This window comes from Macaca thibetana, chromosome 16, assembly GCF_024542745.1.
Source record: "Macaca thibetana thibetana isolate TM-01 chromosome 16, ASM2454274v1, whole genome shotgun sequence".
Lineage (NCBI taxonomy): Eukaryota > Metazoa > Chordata > Mammalia > Primates > Cercopithecidae > Macaca > Macaca thibetana.
Genome location: NC_065593.1, coordinates 71,301,335 through 71,325,031, shown reverse-complemented (window position 1 = coordinate 71,325,031; position 23,697 = coordinate 71,301,335). Strand labels below are relative to the sequence as shown.

The 23,697-nt window shown below is 45.3% G+C and overlaps 2 protein-coding genes across 3 annotated transcripts in view; one reads left to right on the top strand and one right to left on the bottom strand.

Moving 5' to 3' along the window:
- The window catches only part of WIPI1 (WD repeat domain, phosphoinositide interacting 1), a 38,431-nt gene extending 24,012 nt beyond the window's left edge, over window positions 1-14,419 (bottom strand). The window contains exons 1-4 of one of the 2 annotated variants that reach the window (XM_050762460.1): window positions 14,248-14,419; window positions 9,707-9,789; window positions 7,486-7,655; window positions 1,258-1,354 (exon numbers count right to left, since the gene is read on the bottom strand). In XM_050762460.1, the coding sequence (XP_050618417.1) occupies window positions 1,258-1,354; window positions 7,486-7,655; window positions 9,707-9,789; window positions 14,248-14,327 (430 nt within the window). In that variant the 5' untranslated portion in view covers window positions 14,328-14,419. The remainder of the gene's footprint in view (window positions 1-1,257; window positions 1,355-7,485; window positions 7,656-9,706; window positions 9,790-14,247) is intronic. The other variant, XM_050762461.1, reaches the window with a different exon arrangement.
- The window catches only part of PRKAR1A (protein kinase cAMP-dependent type I regulatory subunit alpha), a 132,206-nt gene that overhangs the window by 41,521 nt on the left and 66,988 nt on the right, over window positions 1-23,697 (top strand). The gene's annotated exons all lie outside the window — the stretch shown is intronic.

The following is a 23,697-nucleotide window of genomic DNA, read 5'->3' as shown; positions in this document are numbered from 1 at the left end:
AGCTAATTTTTGTATTTTTTTAGTAGAGATGGGGTTTCACCATGTTGGCCATGCTGGTCTTGAACTCCTGACCTCAGGTGATCCACCTGCCTTGGCCTCCCAATGTGCTGCGATTTGGCGTGAGCCACAGCACCTGGCTAGCTTTGTTCTTTTAAAATATCCTCTTGCCATGGCTGAAATGTGAAAGCACTGAAATCAACAGCCAAGGGTCATTTATAGAACTGGAATGAAGAGAAGGCATAGGAAGTATTTCATGCATGGCGGTTCCTGTGCTGGTCACTTTCACAAACATTACCTTCTTTAATTCTCAGCCAACCCTGGGAGATGCATATTATTCATAAGGGAACCAAGGGTCAAAAAGTCTAGGTGACTTGGGTGGCACCCAGATAGATCTTGAAATTCAGTGAAAGCCAAATAACTCAGAAACAGCAAATGGAAGCAGTTGTTCAATGACACTAAACTGAAATATAATAGAAGCAGTTGTTCAATGATACTAAACTGAAATATAATAGAAGCAGTTGTTCAATGATACTAAACTGAAATATAATCTGCAAATGTGAATCCATTAAATGTACAAATTGTTCCAGTGTGCTGACTCCTCACCCCACCACACAACGAAGGAATTCTTTCTTGTTTACTCCTAGCTCGATGAATTCATATAATGTCGTCTGCTATTTCGATATAACAAATCCAAACCATTCCTCTTCTTATACACCAGGAACATATTAAATAGTGTTAAATCCCGAGAATTCAGTAAGATTTAATATCCTAGCACATCGTCAAGGTAGAGAGATTTCTTTGCCGTATAATAAAACGCATTCTTTATGGTTCAGATTATCTTTTTGCTGGCCACGCAGACACGCCAAGTTGAAACCTGCTTCTAATGATCACACCTACTCTGTACTGAACGAACCACAAAAAACAATTAGGGGTAAACGCCTTTCAACATCAGACGCTTGAAATCTTTTACATGTCTACCTTACGTGCCTTGACACATTTGTTGATGTGGATCCCAGACAAAGGGTGTTGTTATTCTTGGACTGTCATGAAGGGCACACAGCCCTCTTACAGAACACATACATAGCCTGACATAATTTGAATCTGCCACCATTAAGACAAAGCTTCGAGATAAACCTCACTAAGACTCAAAAAGCGAAAACACTGTTTCGGGTCTGCAATTTGGAGGAAAATAAAGTTTGAGAAAGAAGCACCTGGACATGAAATTTGAGGGTCATTTGTTCCATTTTTGGAGCTCACCTGTTGGGTTTGCAGGAATATCCAGGAGGGTCTTCAACAGCTTCATGTCTTTAATGTTGTGAATATAAATGGACTCTTCTAGGCAAACCAGCAGCCTCTGTAATCACACAGACTTATCAGTCTACCAAACCGTTCCTTACAAAGGCCCTGACCAAATCCAAATCATTCATCTTTCATATGAGTCCTAACTTGATGCTAAGCCTAAAGGAGAATTTTGATGATGCATTTTGAAGATTATGTTTATGGATGTACACACATACATAATTATCCACCTGAACAGAAGCATAAAATGCAAGATCTTAACAAATTTTATTAGAAATTAAGATTGTTTATACTTTTATCTCCTTCCTGCTTCCCTCCCTCCCTCCCTTCCTTAGAACAGGGATTCCTGAACACTTTTTTTTTTTTTTTTTTTTGAGACAGAGTCTCACTCTGTCACCCAGGCTGGAGTGCAGTGGCGCGATCTCAGCTCACTGCAACCTCTGCCTCCCGGGTTCAAACAACTCTCCTGCGTCAGCCTCCTGAGTAGCTGGGATTACAGGCATGCGCCACGATGCCTGGCTAATTTAGTATTTTTAGTAGAGATGGGGTTTCACCATGTTGGTCAGGCTGGTCTTGAACTCCTGACCTCAGGTGATCGGTCTGCCTCGACCTCCCAAAGTGCTGGGATTACAGGCCTGAGCCACTGCATTCGGCAGGACTTCTGCACACTTTCTGATCAGACCCCCTGTGCCATGTAAGGCAATTTCATGTGTCCTCTCTAGTTTCCACGGCCATCTGACAGGCTGCCTTTCAGTGTTTATAGCACAGGGCTCCCACCTGTACAAAAATGGGTTTCTTTGCTTTCTGTCTATCACCAAATCTTAGGTTTTACCCCTCTCCGAATAAGAATAATTACCAGTTCTAACTTCTTGCTACTCAGACTCTCCTCTAGGCCTGCTTTTGGGTTGCTGTCTGCAGCCCTGGCAAAGGGAAAAGGAGAAGGGCTTCAGCCCTCATGTGAACACCCCAGTGTCCCATGTCCCTATTGTCCTCCCTGGGCTCCTCTCTCTGGTGCTTGCTCTCCCCACTGCTGTCAGACCCTTCTCTTCTTCTCCAAATCAAAGCTTGTCAGGTTCAGAGCCTCTTCCCATGGCTGTGCTCTCAGCTAAGGGAAAACAGGCCCCAGGGTTGATGTCCTGAGTGTTTAAAGGAATATAATGCATAGCCAGTACAAGGGCAGACTTCGGTGCTGGTGAGGACGTGTCAGGAAGGCATTTCTGGTCGGGCAGCTCCTTGAGCATCTGAGCAGCTGCCGACCACCCCTGCACATGCCTGGCTTGGCTTCCCCCAGGCCAGTGTTTCTCAGACCTGGATGAGCACCAGAATTGCCCAAGGAGCCAGCCCTGGGTCTCCCGGGAGATTCCGGTTTGGGAAGTTTTTAGACGAACACCCAGGTGATTGCGATGCACACTGAGGCTCGAGAACCACTGCTCTCAGTCAGCTCCTTTTATTCCAGGGAACCTCAGCTGGAAGGGAAGGTACCAAAAAATACCACACAAAAGAGACAGGCTCTGCTCCTGGGAAAAGCCTGCCCTGCTGTTCCCCCAGGAAGACTCTCCATGGCTCAGAATGATGAAGGTCATCAGTGTTAACCAAGCAGAAAAACAAAAGTTAAACACCTTTCTCAATTTTTTGTTTCTTGTTTTTTTGAGACAGGGTCTTGTTCTGTCACCCAGGCTGCAGTGCAGTGGCAGGATTATAGCTCACTGTAGCCTCGACCTCCGGGGCTCAGTTCATTTTCCCACCCCAGCCTCTCGGGTAGCTGGGACTACAGGTGTGCGCCACCATGCCTGGCTAAATTTTTGGTACTTTTTGTAGAGACCTGGGTTTCACTATGTTGTCCAGGCTGGCCTCTACCGTCCTGAGCTCAAGAGATCCTCCTGTCTCGGCCTCCCAAAGTGCTGGGATTACAAGCATGAGCCACTGTGCCCGGCCCTTTCTCAGTTTTACTTAAGGCTCTGTCATAGGTCTGAGACTGGGGGTTGAGGGTGACAAAAATTTCTAACAGGGTCTCAAAATTGATGATAAATATGAGTGTTCCTCTGCGAAATATTCTCTGACTTATCCACTCCCTGTGCCTTTTGCCAGCACATGCCGTGGTTTGAACTATGTGGTTCTATGCTTGCTTCTGTTCTGAGGTTTCTGATAGCCTCTTGTGTCCCCTCCCAGCCCAACAGCCAATCCCCGGGATAGGGGGCCTCGACATATGCCTCTCATAGGAACAGCGTCTACATCTAGCCCATCTGATCTGATCTGCATTTTTTTCCCACAAGCTCTGATGGCACCATCTGCTCTGCGGCCCACTCAGCTGAATTTCAGGTCACCCTCATGCTGGCTGCAGATAAGACTAAACGCAGAGGGAAACAGAGGGAGAACACTGGGAGGGGACGAGGATGCACTGTGTCTTAGTTCGTGTAAGAGCGTGCTTCTGGGGTGGGCACGATGCTGCTAATTGCTTTTTTAACCATCAGTTTTCAGCCCCTCCAGAACCATGGCCTTGCCTTCAACTCGGCTCCTTGTCTGTTGCTTTGACTTTCATCTACTTTTCTAGGTTTTATAAGTAATAACTCCTTTTATCAATTACCAAATATTTATAGCATCTGCCCTAGAACACCATAGATTTGGCCTCAGGGGATTTAAGCCAATCAGCCTCCATCTGGATAGCAAGGGTCCCTGGGAGCAGATTGAAAAAGAACTGTAAAAGTGTGCAAATCTAAATACATCATACACCTGGTTTATTGTCTTTATTCCATAAAATATATTTCCTCAGTTCAATGCAAGAGAAATAACATTAACTATAAATGAAACATATGACAATTCCTAAGTGTTCTTCCTTTTTCACATTTTTAAGTTTTTATTTTTTATAGAGACAGGGTCTTGCTGTGTCACCCAGGCTGGAATGCAGCAGCATGATCGTAGCTCATTGCAGCCTTCAACTCTTGGGCTTAAACGATCCTCCTGCCTCAGCCTCCCAAGTAGCTAGGCCTACGGGCACATGCCACCATGCCCAGCTAATTTATTTTTATAGTAAAGACCTAGTAAAGACTAGGTCTCATTACGTTGCCCAAGCTGGTCTCAAACTCCTGGGCTCAAGCAATCCTCCTGCCTCGGCCTCCTGAAATGCTGGGACCACACTTGGCCCTTTCCTTTCTATATACTTAGAAAAAAGGGATTTGGGGCTGGGCGTGGTGGCTCACGCCTGTGATCCCCACACTTTGGGAGGCTGAGGTGGGTGGATCATGAGGTCAGGAGATCGAGACCAGCCTGGCTCACATGGTGAAACCCCATCTCTACTAAAAATACAAAAAAAGTAGCCGGGTGTGGTGGTGGGTGCCTGTAGTCCCAGCTACTTGGGAGGCTGAGGCAGGAGGTGGAGGTTGCAGTAAGCTGAGACTGCACTTCAGCCTGGGCAACAGAGTGAGACTCCATCTCAAAAAAAAAAAAAAAAAAAAAGATGAAAGGGGGATTTTGGATCCTTATAACTCCTTATACAAATCTTCAATTTTTTCCTTTTTTTTTTTTTTTAAAAAAAAGAAACTGTGCTGTCTAAAGGCCTGAGGAAGTAGCAGACTGAGTGTTACAGAGCAAGACACACTGCCCTTGGGCCTTTATCATTTCCCCAGAGTGGGCACTCCTGCCGGACACCGCAGAATCCCTACCTGGCAAGAGAGACTGCAGCAGCTGAGTTGCTTAAGCCAAAAGTTAAGTCCCAAACCTGAAAGTTTTCAGAAAAGCAAACCCCCAATACTTCCCAGACCTGCTTCAAGTCATTCTTGTCGGAGAAGAAATGCTAAAGGAAGGGAGAACTGTTAGATCTTGGTTCCGATGAACTGATGTTCATCTTGGTTCTGATGTTAGATCTTGGTTCCGAGAACTGTTAGATCTTGGTTCATGGCTTTGCCATGAATTGCTGACAGTTGCTGGTGCATCAGGGTTCTTTCGAAGGTGGGGGAGGAGAACCTCACAGTTAATGAGTATTATATTAAGGGGAGGCTGGCACCTAAAAGTTAACAGACTTGGACACTCAAATAGGCCTTCCTTGTCCCATTTGCTACTGAATATACCAGACAGAAAGAGAGAAATCATATAAACAAATACAATAGATGTGATTTGAGGGCTCCGGTCTTTATAGATCATTTGCCTAAACAATCTTAAAAAGATCATCAGGTACCAAAAACAGACATTTAACCTTGTATACGGATTACTATTATACGCAAGGATAAAAAGTTTAGCAGCGGAACTTAATCTGCTACCAACAGATTTCAAAGAAAACACTTGAGTCAAGAATTTTATCTAGAAGCCTTCAAGTAGAAAACTCTCAAACTGCCCTTCCCTCCTTGCCAAGAACGCGGGTTTCTTTTCTTTCTTACTCCTGCTACTCCCTACTTAAAAGGCCTCACTTCTCTTTCTCCAGCTATTTTTCACTGCACTGCTTTAGACGGACTTACGTGGATTTTCATTGGAAAGAGCTGATCAACTCAAAGAAACAATCCCTTCCTTCTCATAAATTTAAAGAGCATTTATTTGTCTCATTTGTTAAAAAAAGAATTAGTACGTAAGGGTTCAGATACAAAGACAGAAGAAAACATCATCCTCAATGAATGCAACAACCACTCTGGGAATACTTAATCGCATAGATAAATCTGCATGGTCACACAAAGAATCTCTTTGTTTATTGACTTATTTAACAGTCAGTCAGGAGATCGATATTTATGAGCACGTATCTACTGTCTTTTCTACCAGGTCTTATAATAGTGAACACACCAAGACAGTCCCTGTCCTCACAGTAATTTGATCAGGTGTGGTGGTTCATGCCTGTAATTCCAGCACTCTGGGAGGCCAAGGAGGATCCTTGAGCCCAGGAGTTTGAGGCCAGACTGGGCAACATGGGGAAACACTGTAACATGGTTCGGATCGATGTCCCTCCCCAAATCTCATGTCGAATTGTAATCTTCAGTGTTGGAGGAGGTGGGGCAGAGTTCTTATGAATGGTTTAGCACCATCACCCCCCTTGGTACTGTAGAGTGAGTGAGTTCTCACAAGACCTGGTTGTTTAAAAGTGGGTAGCACCCCCCACCCATCTCTTGGTCCTGCTCCTGCCACGTAAGACGCCTGCTCCCGCTTTGCCTTCCGCCGTGAGTCAAAGCTCCCTGAGCCCTCCCCAGAAGCAGATGCCGCCATGCTTCCTGTACCGCCTACAGAACCTAGAGCCAATTAAACCTCTTTTCTTTATAAATTATCCAGTCTCAGGTAGTTCTTTATAGCAATGTGAGAACAGATGAATACACTCTGTCGCTATAAAAAAACACACACAAAAAAATTAGCTAGGCGTGGTGGTGCCCACCTGTAGTCCCAGCTACTCAGGAGGTTGAGGTGGGAGGATTGCTTGAGCCTGGGAGATGGAGGCTGCAGTGAGCCACGATCGTGCTACTGCATTCCAGCCTGGGTAACAGAGCAAGACCCTGTCTCAAAAACAAAAACAACAACCCAAAACGAAAACCCAGCAATTCAAAAGGAAATCTGCTAACACCCCCAATACTTACTGAATAAGAATTTATATTTTAAAAGAGAATGTATGGCCTACTTGAGAGCAGAATAATCCTTCAACAAGGAAAATGCTACAAAACAGAAGAAGTCTTCAAGGGTTAGCTGGGAAAAAGAAAAATGAGAACCCAAGGCGGAATAGTGGGCCTTCCAGGAGAGCTGAGGACGAGGTGGGAGAAGGGCGGTTTTCCTGACCCAGGGAGCCCCGACTTCACTCTCAGGCGTCTCCTGCTTGGTGGTATTGCCCCACCATCTGCAGTGAATGCCACTATCTGAGGCAAAACCAGAAGAGTCGCTCCTCTGATTTAAGATGCCCCTGCGGTGGCTCATGGGACTGTTCAACCCAGAGCTCTGACCCATCCCTGCGGTGCCCAACCTGCACCCTAAGGAGAGGGTGCAGCCTACGAGTCAGGGACCAACGTTCTGGAAACATAAGCCAGAGGTCCAGGGAAGACAAGGTTATAACCAGCACCTGGAGTAGACTCTGTTTACAATACCCCCAGGACACGGGGCCTCAGTGTTAAAATTCTCATTAGAATTGGCAGCTTGTTTTAAAGACATTGATCTTGAAAGATGTCCATCTTTTTTCTCTGGTTCCCGTTAGCAGAAGCTTTGAAACCCTGAGAGATTTCCCCCACTCACCTGCCGGTTCAGCCTTATGGACAAGATGTTGCTAGAGTAGCTGTAATTACAGATCTCTGTGCCTTTCTTGAAGTGATACACGTTCATTTGCCGTGGTTTTGTGTGACTGACTACCACCACCAGGCTGCTGGAGAAGAGGCGCTCCACGATGTAGACGTCCGGGATTTCATCTGGGAGGAAAAGTGGCCAGGAGGTTACATGGATGGATCACTTCCAAGAAGGATTCCAGCGTCCATGACACTGGGCCCGGTGCAGGCCAGGTTCCAAAGGTTCTCCAGGTCTTGCCAGCCAGGCGCCCTCTCTGAGCTTGCATTGACAGTGATCCGCCATGCCCCCCACCCTGCCAGGTGACTTCTTACCCTCTCCCAGGGAGCACTTTCAGAGTCCTTTCCAAATATCTAAAGTGAAGAAAACACTAGTGGCCTGGCCTGGTGGCTCACGCCTATAATCCCAGCACTTTGGGAGGCTGAGGCAGGAGAATCACTTGAGGCCAGGAGTTCAAGCCCAGCCTGGCCAACATGGCAAAGCCCCATCTCTACTAAAAATAGTTTAAAAATTAGCCAGGTGTGGTGGTGCACACTTGTAATCCCAGCTACTCGGGAGGCTGAGGCATGAGAGTCACCTGAACCCGGGAGGAAGAGGTTGCAGTGAGCCGAGATCATACCACTGCGCTCCAGCCTGGGCGACAAGCAAGATTCCGTCTCAAGAAAAGAAAAAGAAGACACTAGTGACTAGACTGCAAAGTCAGAGCAAAGGCAGACAGCTGTCTCTGATGATGTCTGAGTGGAAGAATCTCCCTCCAGACCCTAGGGCTCCACCGTTTGCTCTGTCAAACATGTTTGGAATGTTTGAATAATTTTCATCTACCCTTTCCCTGAGAGATTTCAAAGGTGTGACTTCTCAGTTGGGAACCTCTGCTTCAGAATTCTCCTTGTCCTGCTAGAGGGGTGCCGACATGGGAGGGGACAGTAACAGAGTTCAATCTGTACTCCCCCCACCCCCTATCTTGCTGTGCTCCCTGGATCTCTTTCCTGCTGAAAATAAGCTGGACATCAGTATTATGATGAGTACTTCTGGACTCAGGAAGTTAGTTAATGACCCTCCTGAGCACAAAGGTTACGGCTTTGGTGTCTTTCTGAGCACGTTCTTTTCATATGTGTACCTTTCTTTCACTTGGACAAGGCCCACAGGGAACAATGTGGGACAGACATAGAGCAAAAAATTCACAAGAATGGTATAATAAAAATAACATCTTACAAATAAAGTAGGAGTCCAAAATATTATTTACTGAACCACTTTCTTTCCAGGAAACTGAAAGATTGTATATTGTTTGCTATTATGATGGCATAAACTATCAGCCTGAAAAAATAAGGAAGTGACATTTCTAGTGAATTATTTACAGTGTTCACTGGATGTGCTTCAACATCATTGTCATGGGCTATGTAAGCAGGATACTGTTGCCTTCTTCAAACAGATACTTCCATAGCTGAATGAATGTTATCAGTATCTTATGGTGCCAATATAACGGCAAAAATAAGTCACAAGTGGCTGGGTGAGGCGGCTCATGCCTGTAATCCCAGGACTTTGGGAGGCCGAAGTGGGCAGGTCACTCGAGGTCAGGAGTTGGAAATGAGCCTGGCCAACATGGTAAAACTCCATTTCTACTAAAAATATAAAAATTAGCTGGGTTTGGTGGCATGTGCCTGTAATCTCAGCTACTTGGGAGGCTGAGGCAAGAGAATCACTTGAACCCAGGAGGTGGAGGTTGCAGTGAGCCAAGATCGTGCCACTGCACTCCAGCCAGGTGACAGAGCAAGACTCCGTCTCAAAAAAAAAAAAAAAAAAAAAAAAAAAAAAAGAAAGAAAGAAAGAAAGAAAGAAAAGAAAATGTCACAAGTGTTCTTTAGGTTTGACAACGATAAAAATTAATGACTGTGCATATAAGCATGTGAAAAAGTCTCAGTAATATGATTTCACACAAATAATTTATTCATATAAAAAGAAAATGTTACTTAAACTGTTGCCAGATCTTACTAAGTGCCTGTGGTTTTAAAGCAAGTGGTGGCAATGATTTATATTTAAATCTGAAAAATCTTGACTTCCCTAAGTTTGACGGTTAAGGAAGGGAAAAATAGGCTGCTTGGTAGCACCTCAGAATAAAGCCTAGAAAGAGGCTCTGGTTGTCCTGCAGATCCCTGGGGTCTCTCTCACACACACTTACTGCTTCCATGGACTTGATCCAGCTGCTCCACAGAACTCAGAGAAAACAGCTTATACCCGGCTTTAGTTCCAATTGCCAGGGACCTGTGGAGGATAATGACAGCATGGGAATGACGACAGGTATTCTAACAACAGATCTGTCTGAAAATAGATACCTTTTGCCCCCTAGCCTCAGGGGTACAGGTAAACAAGCATCTGCAGGAGCTTAGATCCTTGATAACTTCCTAAATGGTGAGCATGCCTTGACAGGCAGGAAGAGTGAAAGAAAAGAAAAAAAAGTCAAAGGCAACTTAAAAAAAAAAAGTGAAATGGTCAAGGGACATGAAACGGCATAAGTTCTGTCATCCAACAAAATGTCAAAGCTACCAGACATATTTTTCCAATTGGGCAGATAATAGGAAAACTGGAATGTTTAAGAATATTCATAATAGCTCAAAACTCTACCTCCAACACAACAAAGGGGTCTTCTTGTTGTCTGAGAGGCACTTTACCAGATAAATCATTTTTTCTTTCCTTCATAACTTTGTTTGTTGCTTATAAGAAGAAATACTCCTTCCTTCCTTCCCTCCCTCCTTCCCTCCCTCCTTCCTTCCTTCCTTTCTTCCTTCCTTCCTTCCTTCCTTCCTTCCTTCCTTCCTTCCTTCCTTCCTTCCTTTTTCTCTCTCTCTTTCTCGCTTTCTCTCTTTCTTTCTTTTTTTCAGATGGAGTCTCGCTCTGTCACCCGGGCTAGAGTGCAGTGGCGCCATCACGGCTCACTACAACCTCTGCCTCCTGGGTTCAAGCAATTCTTCTGCCTCAGCCTCCCAAGCAGTGAGGATCACAGGCATGCACCACCATGCCTGGCTAATTTTTGTATTTTTAGTAGAGACAGAGTTTCACCATGTTGACTAGGCTGATCTCAAACTCCTGGCCTCAAGTAATCCACCTGCCTCGGCCTCCCAAAGTGCTGAGATTACAGGCGTGAGCCACCGTGCCTGGCCTAAGAAACACTTTCACAGTAGGCATAGTAGGTCATTAGTAGGTAAAATTGAATAGATTCTTCCTTTCATCAGTTTCCAGAAAAATGTCCCGATACTTTATACAAGTAGCTCTCACACCTGGATGTACACTAAACTCAGCTGGGAAGTTTAATTGGATTTTCTTTTAAGTTCAAGTACTCTAATAAGCAGCCAAAGTTGGAGAACTCTGCTTTCTACTATGTCCTACAAAGCAATCATCACAACCAACCAACAAACAAAATAAAAACTAGACATTTATCTGGGACAAAGTGCCTTTTTAAAAAATCAGGTTTTCTTAATTTTTCATTTTTCAATGAGGAGATAAGATAGGACACGAATCCAGATTTTCTTGGCCTTGTGTTGAAAGTAAACATCAAAGTCGACTTTGTTCAGCAGCTGGGAATCCCCACCCAGCTCTTTCCAGCTGCGCCCTCCGCACCTAAGTGATGAACAGAATCTGACCTGGAGCACACTCACAGCAGTGTGCTCTGGAAGCCAAGGTGAGATTCACTCTTTACAGGGAAGCATATACTAAAATAAGCAACTTACTACTACAAGCCTGGATGGCCAAGGCTCTTGTTTCACTAGCCTAAAAAAGAGAAGGTCACACGATTTTCCCTGGAATTTTTTTTTTCCCTACCCAAACACTTGTTCTTCCCTGGGACACAGGGATAGGGCAACTACAGTAAACTTTTAATCCACAAGGTAGCTGGTGACGGCTCGCAGACCTCCAGCCTGCTAAGTAGCTAAACTGGTGGGTTAGACATTTGCAGCTGTGCACTTAGAATTGGCATTTAGTTCCCAGATTGAGGTATTCATGATGCCAAACAGCAACTGGAAAAGTAAGCCCAGAGCATCTTAAAACTTCAAAAAGTATTTTGTAGTGATTATTGTTTTTAAACTTTCTTCACATAAACTTTTTCACATAAATATAGATGTGTTTGGCTGCAAATTGAGGTTTGTAAAGTTTGCAAGTAAGGAAAGAAATACTGTAACTAGAGTTTTATAATAGTAATGCAAAGTGGCAGCAATTTAAAGTAATTTTCAAACATAAGCCCTGCTCCTGGACCAGAAGAATTCTACATATGAGAAAATTGCAGAGTGATGTTTTATGTGATATTTTAGATGATTGATCAATGGCCACGAAAGACTCTGAATCAAGAAATTTAGACTTAGACCTTATTTCGTCCATAAAGTCTTTCTGTAGAAACAAAATTCTAATCACCACTCACGGAAACAGAGCTGGGGACAATATTTATCACTAATCAAATGTAAAATGTACCCAAAGTAGGCTGGGCACAGTGGGTCACACCTGTAATCCCGGCATTTTGGGAGGCTGAGGTGGGTGGATCACTTGAGGTCAGGAGTTCGAGACCAACCTGGGCAATAGGGCAAAATTCCATCTCTACTAAAAAAACAAAAAATTAGCTGGGCGTAGTGGTACACGTTTATAATCCTAGCTACTCGGGAGGCTGAGACGGGAGAATCGCTTGAACCCTGGGAGGCAGAGGCAGCACTGAGCCAAGATCACAACCACTGCACTCCAGCCTGGGTGACAAAGCAAGACTCTGTCCAAAAAAAAAAAAAAAAAAAAAAGTACCCAAAGTGTATAGCATGGTACCAAGCACGAAGTATAAGCATAGGGGACTGGTAAGCGTTTGCTGTTTTCACCTACCTTCTTTGGAAATACTGGATCCCAAATTCAGCCTGCATTTATAGAAAAAGACATGGCAATATACCTAAATATATTCAGGTGAATTGACTTATTTTAAAATCCAATGTCATACCCTCTGTGGCTCAAAGCAACTGACTGTGACAAGAACTTTTATTTATAGGCAAGGCAAAGCTGCCCAGCAGAGCCTCCATCCAAGAAAATAAAACTAACAGTAGGGAGTAAGGAAATTAACTTTCAAAGCACCCTACAGTTTTGATAATAACATTCAATTGCTGTAGAAAGCTGGGACTTTGCATTATTTAATGACTAGAATATAAATTAACACCCTTTTTTTTTTTTTCAAATCTAATAATGTTACAAAGCAGAATTTAGAACATTTACTACTTATAAGCAAACTAACCCCCCTTCTTAACTTGTGTTCAATTGGGAAGGAAAACATCACCCAGGCATTTCAACAGCCATGCCCTCTTGCAAAATGTTTCTTACAAAACATCAGGATTTTATCTATACCAGCACTTTTATAAACGGCAGGTCTCAACTCATGAGTGGATCCTAAAACGCAATTCAGTGAGTCACAAGCAGCTTAGAAAAAAACGACATAGAAAATTTGCACATGATATTTTGTGAATAGTGTATGTGTTATGGGTATTGGGTGATGTTGCAATATGTATTTCTTATTGCGGATTGTGGTCAAGAAAAACTTGAAAGTCACTCAAATAACCAAGCTGTAGAGCTACTCGATTACATGATTACACATATGGTTTTTTCAAACAAAGGCATATTGTTCAGCACCGGTGTTTTTAAACAGAAACACAAAGGGAATGGAAGCCAGGGTGGCTAATGGTACATAATGGCCTTAATTACACTACTGAAGGATCAATATTAGCATAGCTCAGTCACCAGCAGCCAAGGCACAGAAACTGGTACAGCAGGAAGTGGGAAACTGGGAATCGGTCATCCCCGCCTGATGCTCTGGGTGCACATTCCAAAAAGATGATTCCATATGGTCCCCAGGGCTGGCTTCCATGAAAACAGGGAAAGAAACACGCGTTTGCCTGTAAGTCACAGACTCCTGCAGATGCCTGAAACACACTTCAAGTCCCAGCTCCCTCCCAAAGCCCAAATGTGAACATCAAAGTAAAACATTAAACATCCACTCAAAAACAACAGGGTGGAGCTCCTGTTTCCTGGAGAGAAAGCAGTCTGCGCCCGGGAAAGGAGTCTTGGACTCCGAGAAGGAGATCCTGCCTGGCTGGGTGGGCGATGTGAAAACAGCCAAAGAAATCCAAAGATTTCTTCCATCCAGAGCGGGCAGGCACGATGCCCTGCGCTGGGGATGGGGCAGGGGCTGGCCTGGCCGCAGGGATAGGCTGCCTCTTCGCTTGAGGCCCTGCCCAGATGCCACGTTGAGATGCTCAAGGACAAATGGGAAAGTTTTTCCAGTACTCTCATCTTCCTGGGCCCCAACTACAGAGTCCTGGATCAACTTGCAACTTCCTCTCCTTTCTCATCTTTTTGTGGCCACCGTCTCTCTTCCCCAGACACCCACTTTGGTCACTGGCTTTCCCACTGCCCTGCTCCCCCCATATTTCGTGGCCCCCGCTGCCCCACCACTCCCTTTGCGAACTCCCTGCTTTCACCCCTGGCCCAACCTTCTGGCTCTCGGAGGACACTGGGAGTGGGGTGGGGTGGGGCAAACCCCACTGCAGGCGTAAGGGGATAACAAGATCCCAACGCGTCCGAAGCAGCCACCGGCCCTCCCGCCGAGGCTGCCTCGAGGCGCAGGCCACAAGTTGCGCTCAGGACGACACCCCTGGGTCCTGACACTCTGTCCCCCACCTCCCTGGCAGGGGCCGCGTCGCGACTTACGTGCAGTCCTGGTTGAAAGAGAAGCAGCTGAGCGCCGACTCGACCCCACCCGGGGGAGCGTCCGCAGCCTCGGCCTCCATCGGGGGCTCGGCCCGGGAAGCCGCAGCTCGGAGCCGGCGACAGCCACCTCAGCAGCCCGCCCGCGCCGGCTCCACGGGCCGGGTCGCCGGTCCTGCCCCGCCCCGTCCCCGCCCCGTCCCGTCCCGTCCCCGCCCCGTCCCCGCCCCGTCCCCGGCCTCGCTCCGCCCCTCCCTGCCTCTCGAGCGGGTCCCGAGGACCAGAGCACCTGACAGGGCGGGCCCCCTGCCTCCGGTCACCATTGGCCACGAGCCCAAGCCGCGGCGGGCGGACACCGCCTCCTTGGCCAATCCGTGACGGCTGTGGGCGGATCCACCCTGGCGACCCGCCCCTGGCTTCGTAACGCGGCTTTCCATTGGACAAAGGCGCGTGACGCAAAGGCAGCAGACCCACGTGGTGGTGTTTTCATTGCCGGAGCCGCCCAGCTGGGAGGGAGAGGGAAGAATGAATGCGGCTGGAGCCAGACCTGCTGGTTTCAGTCCGGCAACTGCGTCCGGGCCACAGCAAGCGGGGCAGGAGGACGCGCTAGTTCCCACCCCGCCCAGACCCCTTGACATGTGTAACTCTGCCTGTTAAACTTACAGAGTTTAGCAGAGAGGGTTAGACTCCAAAGCCCCACCCTTTTGTAGAGTCCTCAAGCTGCATTGAGAGAAGCTCCTGAAATGGGGCTGCCTCAGCCAGAGAGATAGCAAGTTATCTTATCCATTGCCGAGCGGTTGAGAACCTCACTACTTGCCAAGCGCCATACTATGTATGTCATCTTGTTGAATTCTTATAAAACTTGTGTGGAAAATATGATTGTGCTCAATATACAGAAGAGGCAACTGAAGCTCCAAAGCTACACAATTTGTCTAAAGTAACAATAAATGGTAGAATGTGTATTTGCTTTCAAGACCTGTGCACTAAATAACTGCTAAACAGTTATTTGGCAAGACCTATCCGATCCGTAGCTGAAAAGAAAATGAAAGAGTGTGTAGGGCAGTGTAGTTTATGAAAGGGGTAAAGTCTGGAAGACGTAGCACAATTCGAAACTCACATAATTCGAGATAAACCTTGACAAAGGATCTCTTTTTTCAAGCTAAGTACTGTACATATTTCCATGTGGAATTATTGTCAATACGGTTTATGAATCAGGCGCTCTGCCAGCTTTGGATTGTATAATTGCTGATGGATTTTTAATTTATCGTTTTCAAATTTTGAGATGATATTTTAATTATTGTTATATGACAGTGTCTCAAATCAGCATAATTCAAATTTATTAGGTTGGTGCAAAAGTAATTGCGATTTTTCCCATTTCCCACTTTTAATACCTAGTTTATGACAAAGCCATATATATATATGTATATATTTTAATCTTGGACCTAGAATAGATGAGCAAAGGGCACTGTTTCACCTAAACCTTTCTGGTTGGATTTCCGGTTTGTGTTTTCTGAGATGCAAATGTAACAGTTTCTTTTCTCAACTTTATTTTTTTTCTCTCCACTGATGTAAAAAATAGTTCAGCTCATAGACTCAGAGATGTTACTGCTCTTTGGCTGATTGTGAGGTGTTGTATAAACTCTCAGAAGTGAATGGAACTGCTGTTTAGATACTTCGTGCCATTTTTGTAACCTCTCAGATCAAAGCTGCTTCCCCCCCACCTTCCAGCTCTGTCAAACGCTGCAGTCATTTCTGTCCTGGTTAGAAAACCTAGAAGCTGGCATGCTAGGTGCTAAATTGTTTGGAGAATTACATGAAGCGTACCATAAAGTTTTTAAAGTCTAAGCTGTTATTATCAGTTGGTTATTAAGAGTCTGCACTTTATGGGGTAGATGTGGGAGCTGGTGTTAGTTTTTGAGCAGGAGTGTTTCGTGATACAAGCAGTGTCTTTGTCAGATAAAGTTGGCCAGGGTGTGCAGAACAAATTAGAAGTGGGAAAATACCTAGACGTCTTTAGGGGACTAACGTGAAACTCTGGAAGTAAAGGGACAGGAGAGACTAGGCTAAAGTGATGAAAACAAGGCCAGAAAATTAGACCAAATCATGGAGTTGTTTTCAGGCAGTGCTGACCAATAGATAAAATGAGCCCCAAATGTGAACTCCACATGTAAATTTCAATTTTTCCAGAAGATACATTTAAGAAGGTAAAAAGAAATAGGCAAATTAATTTGAATAATATCATTTATTTAATCTAATATATCCAAAATATCATTTCAATATAAAGATAATATAAAGTTACTGATCAGTTAATTCAGGTTTTAATTTTCTTTCTTTCTTTCTTTCTTTCTTTTTTTTTTTTTGAGACAGAGTCTCGCTCTGTCACCAGGCTCACTGCAACCTCTGCCTCCCGGGTTCAAGCAATTCTCCTGCCTCAGCCTCCTGAGCAGCTGAGACTACAGGCTACAGGTGGGTTCAAGCCATTCTCCTGCCTTAGTCTCCTGAGCAGCTGGGACTACAGGTGCCCGCCACCATGCCCAGCTAATTTTTGTATTTTTAGTACAGATGAGATTTCACCATATTGGCCAGGCTGATCTCAAACTCCTGACCTCGTGATCCACCCGCCTCGGCCTCCCAAAGTGCTGGGATTTCAGGCATGAGCCACCATGCCTGGCCTTAGATTTTAATGTTTTTAGAACTAAATATTGAAAATCTGGTGTGTGTTTTTTACTTATAGCATATCTCAGTTCTCATGAGCCACATGTTAAGTGTTCATGTAGCTGGTGGCTACTTTATTCTCAGTAGACTCTTGAGGGACTAAATGACAGGCATGGCAACTAATGGGGAAGGGGAAGGGGCAGGGAAGAAGAGGGAAGAGTCAAAGCTGGTTTCGTGGTTGGGAAGGGGAAGCCTGTTGAGTTGCTTTTAGAAACTAGATCTTCAGTCAAGTAATGAGGAAGATTTATTTCATTTCAGGCACTTTTCATTAGCAGCAGAACTGCATGCTTACTGGAATTAAGGTTTGGATGTAGAGATGTGGCCATGGGAGAAAAATGGTCACCTTCCCAGCCCCAACCTTCCTGTGAACGATCCCCCTTATATGTTTCTTTCCAGGCTAATGGTCCATTATGCCACCAGCCATGTGGAAATAACGTCCCAGGGCTGCCTCATCTGACTTCCTTTTTCCCAAGACAATACGTAAGTCTATATTTTTATATAAATCTATGCCTATTTTAGTAAAAACCTGCATTTGTAGGTAAATTTAAAAACTGGTGAAAACTAATTCTTATTTTCAAAAAGTACCTTGTGAGCCAAACTGAATACATCAGCTAGCTGGATGTGGTTTGTGGAGGGCTGGTTTGTGATTTTTGTTAGAGGTGTAAGCAGCCACTTTGAAGAGCTCCACCCTCAAAAAATTTCCCAGAAGTCCATTCATATAAAAAGCCAAGGACAAGGTTATAAATAACTTAAGAGGTGCTGAATCCATTGAATGTCAGACTGGTTTTTCTTTTTTAACATTCTAGTTCTGGGTTCTGTGGAAGAGGACATTCTTGATTTGAATGTTGGGCTTATGAGCATCCTAATTCTTACAAGTTCTTGCAACAGCAATTTCACTACTAAATAACATCAGCAAAAGGTAATGGGGTAGGTGGGACGGCAAACAATGCTTTGTTCCAATGGGAATAAGATTTTGGCTTCTTCTCTTTCCACTGAAATTCCTAAATGTCTATCTTTTCCCTGAAAAACAAAACAAACAAACAAAAACACCTCCATTATTTCTAGGAAAACTTACTCGTAAGTTACTTACCAGTCAGCAAAATCTGGGAGAATAAAGCTGGGCTCTGGGAATTAAAAACATGTTTGGTAATACAAAATTGCAGGCCACGATTCATCTAATGGAGAGACTTCTTATTTGTGTAACAATCAGGTTGTAATTTTAAAATGCTGATTAGGGCATGCACAGGGCATTCACAGGGGAAGGTGGAAATGAGATGTCCTGTCTGATGCAACACTCCTGTCACCCCATATGGTCACTCATGGCACCCAACCATCTATAATTAGAGTAACTACTAGGTGAACAAACACTGTTCCTGTTCTGTTCTTCTTTTTATAAAGTCCATTCTGTTTTTATAAAACCAGGTTACAGGAAATAATCTCCTTTTTCTTTTCTGCTATGGGGCAATACTTAGAACATGAACTGAGAATGAGTTGAACCCTAATGGGCCAGTTATGTGGCCCTTTGAGAAAGGGTAAAGTAGGAAGGGCCTTGGGACAATGGAGCCAAGAGGGAGAGGGAGGGAAGGGCGATGTGTCAGTACGTGGAGGAAGTTCAAGGAGTCAGCCCTATGGTGCCAGGGTAGAAGAGGAGGGGTTGGGCTGTGGGGTGATTTCTGGGAAAGGAGATGATGGATCTGATTGGCAAGCAGGAAGCCCCAGCCAGAGATCTGGCTGAGCAGCAGGTGCAACTGGGTTTTTGTTTCTAATTATAGACAGTTCGTGTGAGATAGCATGGCTGCAGGGAATGAAGGACCCCTATCATGTGCCCTTGTCCCCCAAATGGAACCATTATTTCTGGATTTATTGATGGAAAGGGGAGAGACAGGGAGCAAACACTAACAACACTTCTAATATTCCTTGACTTACATATTCCTTCCCAAGAGTCAGGAAAAATGTCATTTCATGAAAGAGTGAACTGATGTCTTAATCTTCATTCTCTCCCCTCACCCATCTTATGTTTGCCTCCAGAATAACCTTCCTGAAACAGCAAGGTGAATCACAGGTTTTCAATAAATGCTTGCTGATTGGCTGATGATCACGAAGACAGTTGCTCTCTATGAGTGCTTTTGCTAATGTCCTTTGAGCTGAGAGTCTATTACTCATGCCAGTGCAGAGAGGTTCAATCAGGGTGTGTTTGTTCACTGAGGCATCTTCAGATTGGTCGAGAATACAGAGACGGGTTCAGCAGGTCAGCCGATCACCCTGCCTTAAATTTTAGAGTATAATTATAGGCGATATCTGAAAATAGAAAACCAAGCTTTCTATAAAGCTTGGTTTGGAGCGTCATCCATCTTCTCATTTAACACTAACCACACCTATCTGGTCTAGGAATGTTTATCCCCATCAGGCAGCTGCATATGCCGAAGTGGAGACTGTTGAGTAAGTTGCCAAAGGCCCGAGCACAGTTTTTGATGCAGATGTGGTTGTATTCTGTCCCTTCCACTGGGTGCCCGGGTTGCCAGTCCACGCTGTCTCTCGGACTCCTTTGGCTCAAGGCTGGAAATAGAATTGGCATCTTAACCTGTGCTTCATCCTATGAGGGGACAGAGGAGCAAGGGGTGAAGAGATAGAGGCCGAATTATGCCAAGAGGGTCACAGGCTAAGTACAAGGGGGAGAGTGTGGAGTCCTGCAGCTCTTCAAAGGGCACCAACACTTTGCCTACATTTACCAAGGGTACGTCTAGAAATACTCAAAAACGACCTTTGCTCCCAGAGGGTTAGCCTGTGCTCCTGGCTGGGCATGGCTTGTTGGGAAGTGCTGTACTACTTTAGGTTTCTTTCTAGTCTAGCGGTGGTGTAGGGAGTGGTAACCATTTTTTAGAATCAGTCAACCCTGGGAAGAAGGTGGATTCAAAGGCTTTGGGGTGGAGGTGAGAGGGGCGTGGCTAAGAATCCCGAGATTCTTGGTGAACAGTGCCATCTAGTGGTCTGCGTGATTTAGTTTTAGGATGGTTGGGTGGACACCTCAGGAAAAACTGGCTTGAGTGATAAGATATGGGTAGCCGGTCCGAAAGCCCCAAAAGGTAAGTCTCTGAGGCTGCCTTGTGTATTCTTCCAAAACCTGTTTACTGTCTATAAATGGAAAACACAGAAGCCTCCCTCACCACTCCCTCTGAAGAAGAAGAAGTTTGGAAGGAGTTTGTATAATCATTCATTCATCTGATCAATTTTTTATCACGTGCCTGTTGTGTACCAGCCATGGCCCCAGGTTCTAGGGATATGACACTGTCCAAAAGAAATAAATAAAAACCCCTGCCCACCAGGGCAGAGAGACCATCAACAAGAAAAATGAGATGTATAGTTCCTAGACGGTGATAAGTGCTAAGAAGAAACGCACAGCAGTGAAAGCGTGTTTGGGAGTGTGGAGTGTGGGGAGGAAAGATTTTGCATAGGGTGGGAAGGGAAGGCCCCACTGAAAATTTCCATTTGAACAAGACGTCTGGAAGAAAAGGGAGCAGATTATGCAGTTATGGGGGAAAAGGCTCAAAGAGCAACGAGGAGGCAGGGCCACTGGAGTAGGGAAGAAGAGTGGGGAGAACTACAGGTAAAAAGGTCAGAGTGACCTGAGAAATCGCTGGAAGTTCTGACTTAGATTGGAATTCGACACAGGCAGCTGTGCTGAAAATAAATTGAAGGTGTCTTGGGAGATTTCGCTTTAGCACGTTCGAGTCTCCAGAAAGCCCAGCATTATGTTTATTTAACATTGTTTCCCAAGTACTTTCCAAGCTTATTTAAAGATAGATCCCTGTCTTCCAGGAACACCCACTACATGTGGGAACCTGAGAAAATGGAAATCAGCTCGGAGAAGCAGACTGGAACATTCCCGACAGCCATAAACAAGGCCAGCACAAGGCCAGGCAAAAACCGTGTTTAACCCAAGGCCACACCATAGCTGCAAAATTACTGACACTGGCATGTCTAATCCTTTCGTATCAAAGCCTCTCCCAGACCCACTCGATTTCTCCACTTGCTGAACAAAAATTTCTGAGATACCCAATGAGGAAACCACCCTGCCTCACGACACACGCGTTCCTGACCTGATTCCTGTTTCTTCTACCTTTCCCTCCCTAGCATCACTTAACACAAACCCGGCAAAATATCCCTTTCCCACAGCCTCTTACTGAGATGCCTCATGGCTCACTTGATGTGCACACCCTCTTGCTGGAGGAAGTTAATAAAACTGACATTGCCGAGGCAGATGGATCACAAGGTAATTAGCTAGGTGTGGTGGCGTGCGCCTGTAATCCCAGCTACTCAGGAGGCTGAGGCAGGAGAATCGCTTGAACCCGGGAGGTGGAGGTTGCAGTGAGCCAAGATCACGCCACTGCACACTGCACTCCTGCCTGGGTGACAAAGCGAGACTCCGTCTCAAAAAGAAAAAGAAAAAAAAAAAGTGACATTGACAAGATTCATTCCTCTTGTACTTTACCTGTTATCAGAGCCCAGCATTTCATAGAACAAGTTGTAAGAATAGCTGGACAAAATGATTATTTCCTATTATGAAATTCTGAGTCTAAAGATAAGACATTGCATCTCCCCCAAATCTGTCTTGTGTACCAATTGAGAACAGCATCTTAAGAATGAAAAGGGTGAGGAAGTGTGGTTTTTTCTTTTTTTTTTTTTTAGACGGAGTCTCACTCTGTCGCCCAGGCTGGAGTGCAGTGGTACGATCTCAGCTCACTGCAAGCTCCACCTCCCGGGTTCATGCCATTCTCCTGCCTTAGCCTCCCGAGTAGCTGGGACTACAGGCGACCGCCACCACGCCTGGCTAATTTTTTTTGTATTTTTAGTAGAGACGGGGTTTCACTGTGTTAGCTAGGATAGTCTCGATCTCTTGACCTCGTGATCTGCCCACCTCAGCTTCCCAGAGTGCTGGGATTACAGGCGTGAGCCACTGTGCCCGGCCAGCTTATTTTTATAAGTTGCTCCTTGTCTCTCTGGTCCCTTCTGCTGCTAACATTTTTGGCTGAACATTTGTACTATGGGACCTCTTGGCTTGGTGAGGGTTTAATACTCTTCCCTCCTGCCAGGAGCCTCCTTGGAGTTTCTCAGGCAATGCACGGATGTCTGAAGACAGACCAGATTGGTTCTGGGCAAAACAAAGGACATTGTCTCTGCTTTCTATTATTATTATTATTTTTTTAGATGGAGTCTCACTCTGTTGCCCAGGCTGGAGAGTAGTTGTGCGACCTTAGCTCACTGCAACCTTTGCCTCGGGGGTTCAAGCAATTCTCTTGCCTCAATCTCCAGAGTAGTTGGGGTTACAGGTGTGCGCGACCACGCCCAGCTTATTTATTTATTTATTTATTTATAGAGACGGGGTTTCACCATGTTGGCCAGGCTGATCTCGAACTCCTGACCTCAGATGATCCACCCGCCTGGACCTGTCAAAGTGCTGGGATTACAGGCGCGAGCCACCGCGCCTGGCCTGTCTCAGATTTCTTGAGCTGTAGTGAGTGTATAGGCAATGGTGATTCACAAAAGCAGATTGCATCTTAGAAAGCTCCCTGCAGCAGCAGTAGAGGATATTGGAGATGGGTGGGTGATGGGGCAGAGACCAGGTGACAGGCTGGTGTGTCAGTCCAAGTCAGACACTGGAACTTAGGTGCTTGCTGCGGGTGGAGGTAGAATGTATAGGACTCAGTGGCCTATTAGATGAGGGAACAGGGAGAGGCAGGTCAGCATGGAGATTGGTTGTCAGTGTAACTTGGGTTTCCTCTGACCTTCCTGGCTTCTGCGTGCAAATGGGCCTGTGTTATCAGTTACCCAAATTTCATCGGCTTCTTCTACCTTTTATAGAACATTCAGCTCCCTCCAAAGCCCTTCCTATTAATTACTGGGAATCCCCGGAAACACCTCGCACCTGCAGGGACCTGCCCTTTTAGGCGTTGCGCATAGGGATGTTTGTTTCTGCTGAGAAAGGCCCTTGTGATGGATGCCTCATTGCTGCCACCTGCTGGAGTTCACTGTAACAACACCGAAGTGTTTTTTCCCCCAGTATACACCCTTTCTGCTTGTATTGAAATGATTATGTAAGTTTTCTCACTCTCTCTCTCTTTTTTTTTTTTTTTTTTTTTTTTTTTTGAGACAAGAGTCTCACTCTGTCACCCAGGCTGGAGTGCAGTGGTGCGATCTCGGTTCACTGCAACCTCTGCCTCCCAGGTTCAAGCGATTCTTGTTCTTCTGCCTCCCGAGCAGCTGGGACTACAGACACCTGCCACCACACCCGGCTCATTTTTGTATTTTTAGTAGAGACGGGGTTTTGCCATGTTGACCAGGCTGGTCTCGACCTCCTGGCCTCAAAGGATCCGCCCTCCTTGGCCTCCCAAAGTGCTGGGATTACAATCGTGAGTCACCGTGCCCAACCATGTTTTCTCCTATGTTAATGTGGAGAATTATACTGAGTAATTTTTTATTGAAGTGAAATTCACATAAAATTAACCATTTTTAAGTGAACAATGCAGTGACATCTAGTGCGTTCACAATGTTGTGCATCCACCTCTGTTATCTAGTTCCAAAACATTTCCATTATTCCGAAAGAAAACCCTGTACCCCTTAAGCAGGTACTACTCATCCCTCCTCCCCAAGCCCTTGGCAACCACCAGTCAGCTTTCTGTTTCTATGGATTTATCTATTCTGAATATTTCATATAAATGGAATTACACACTATGTGGCCTT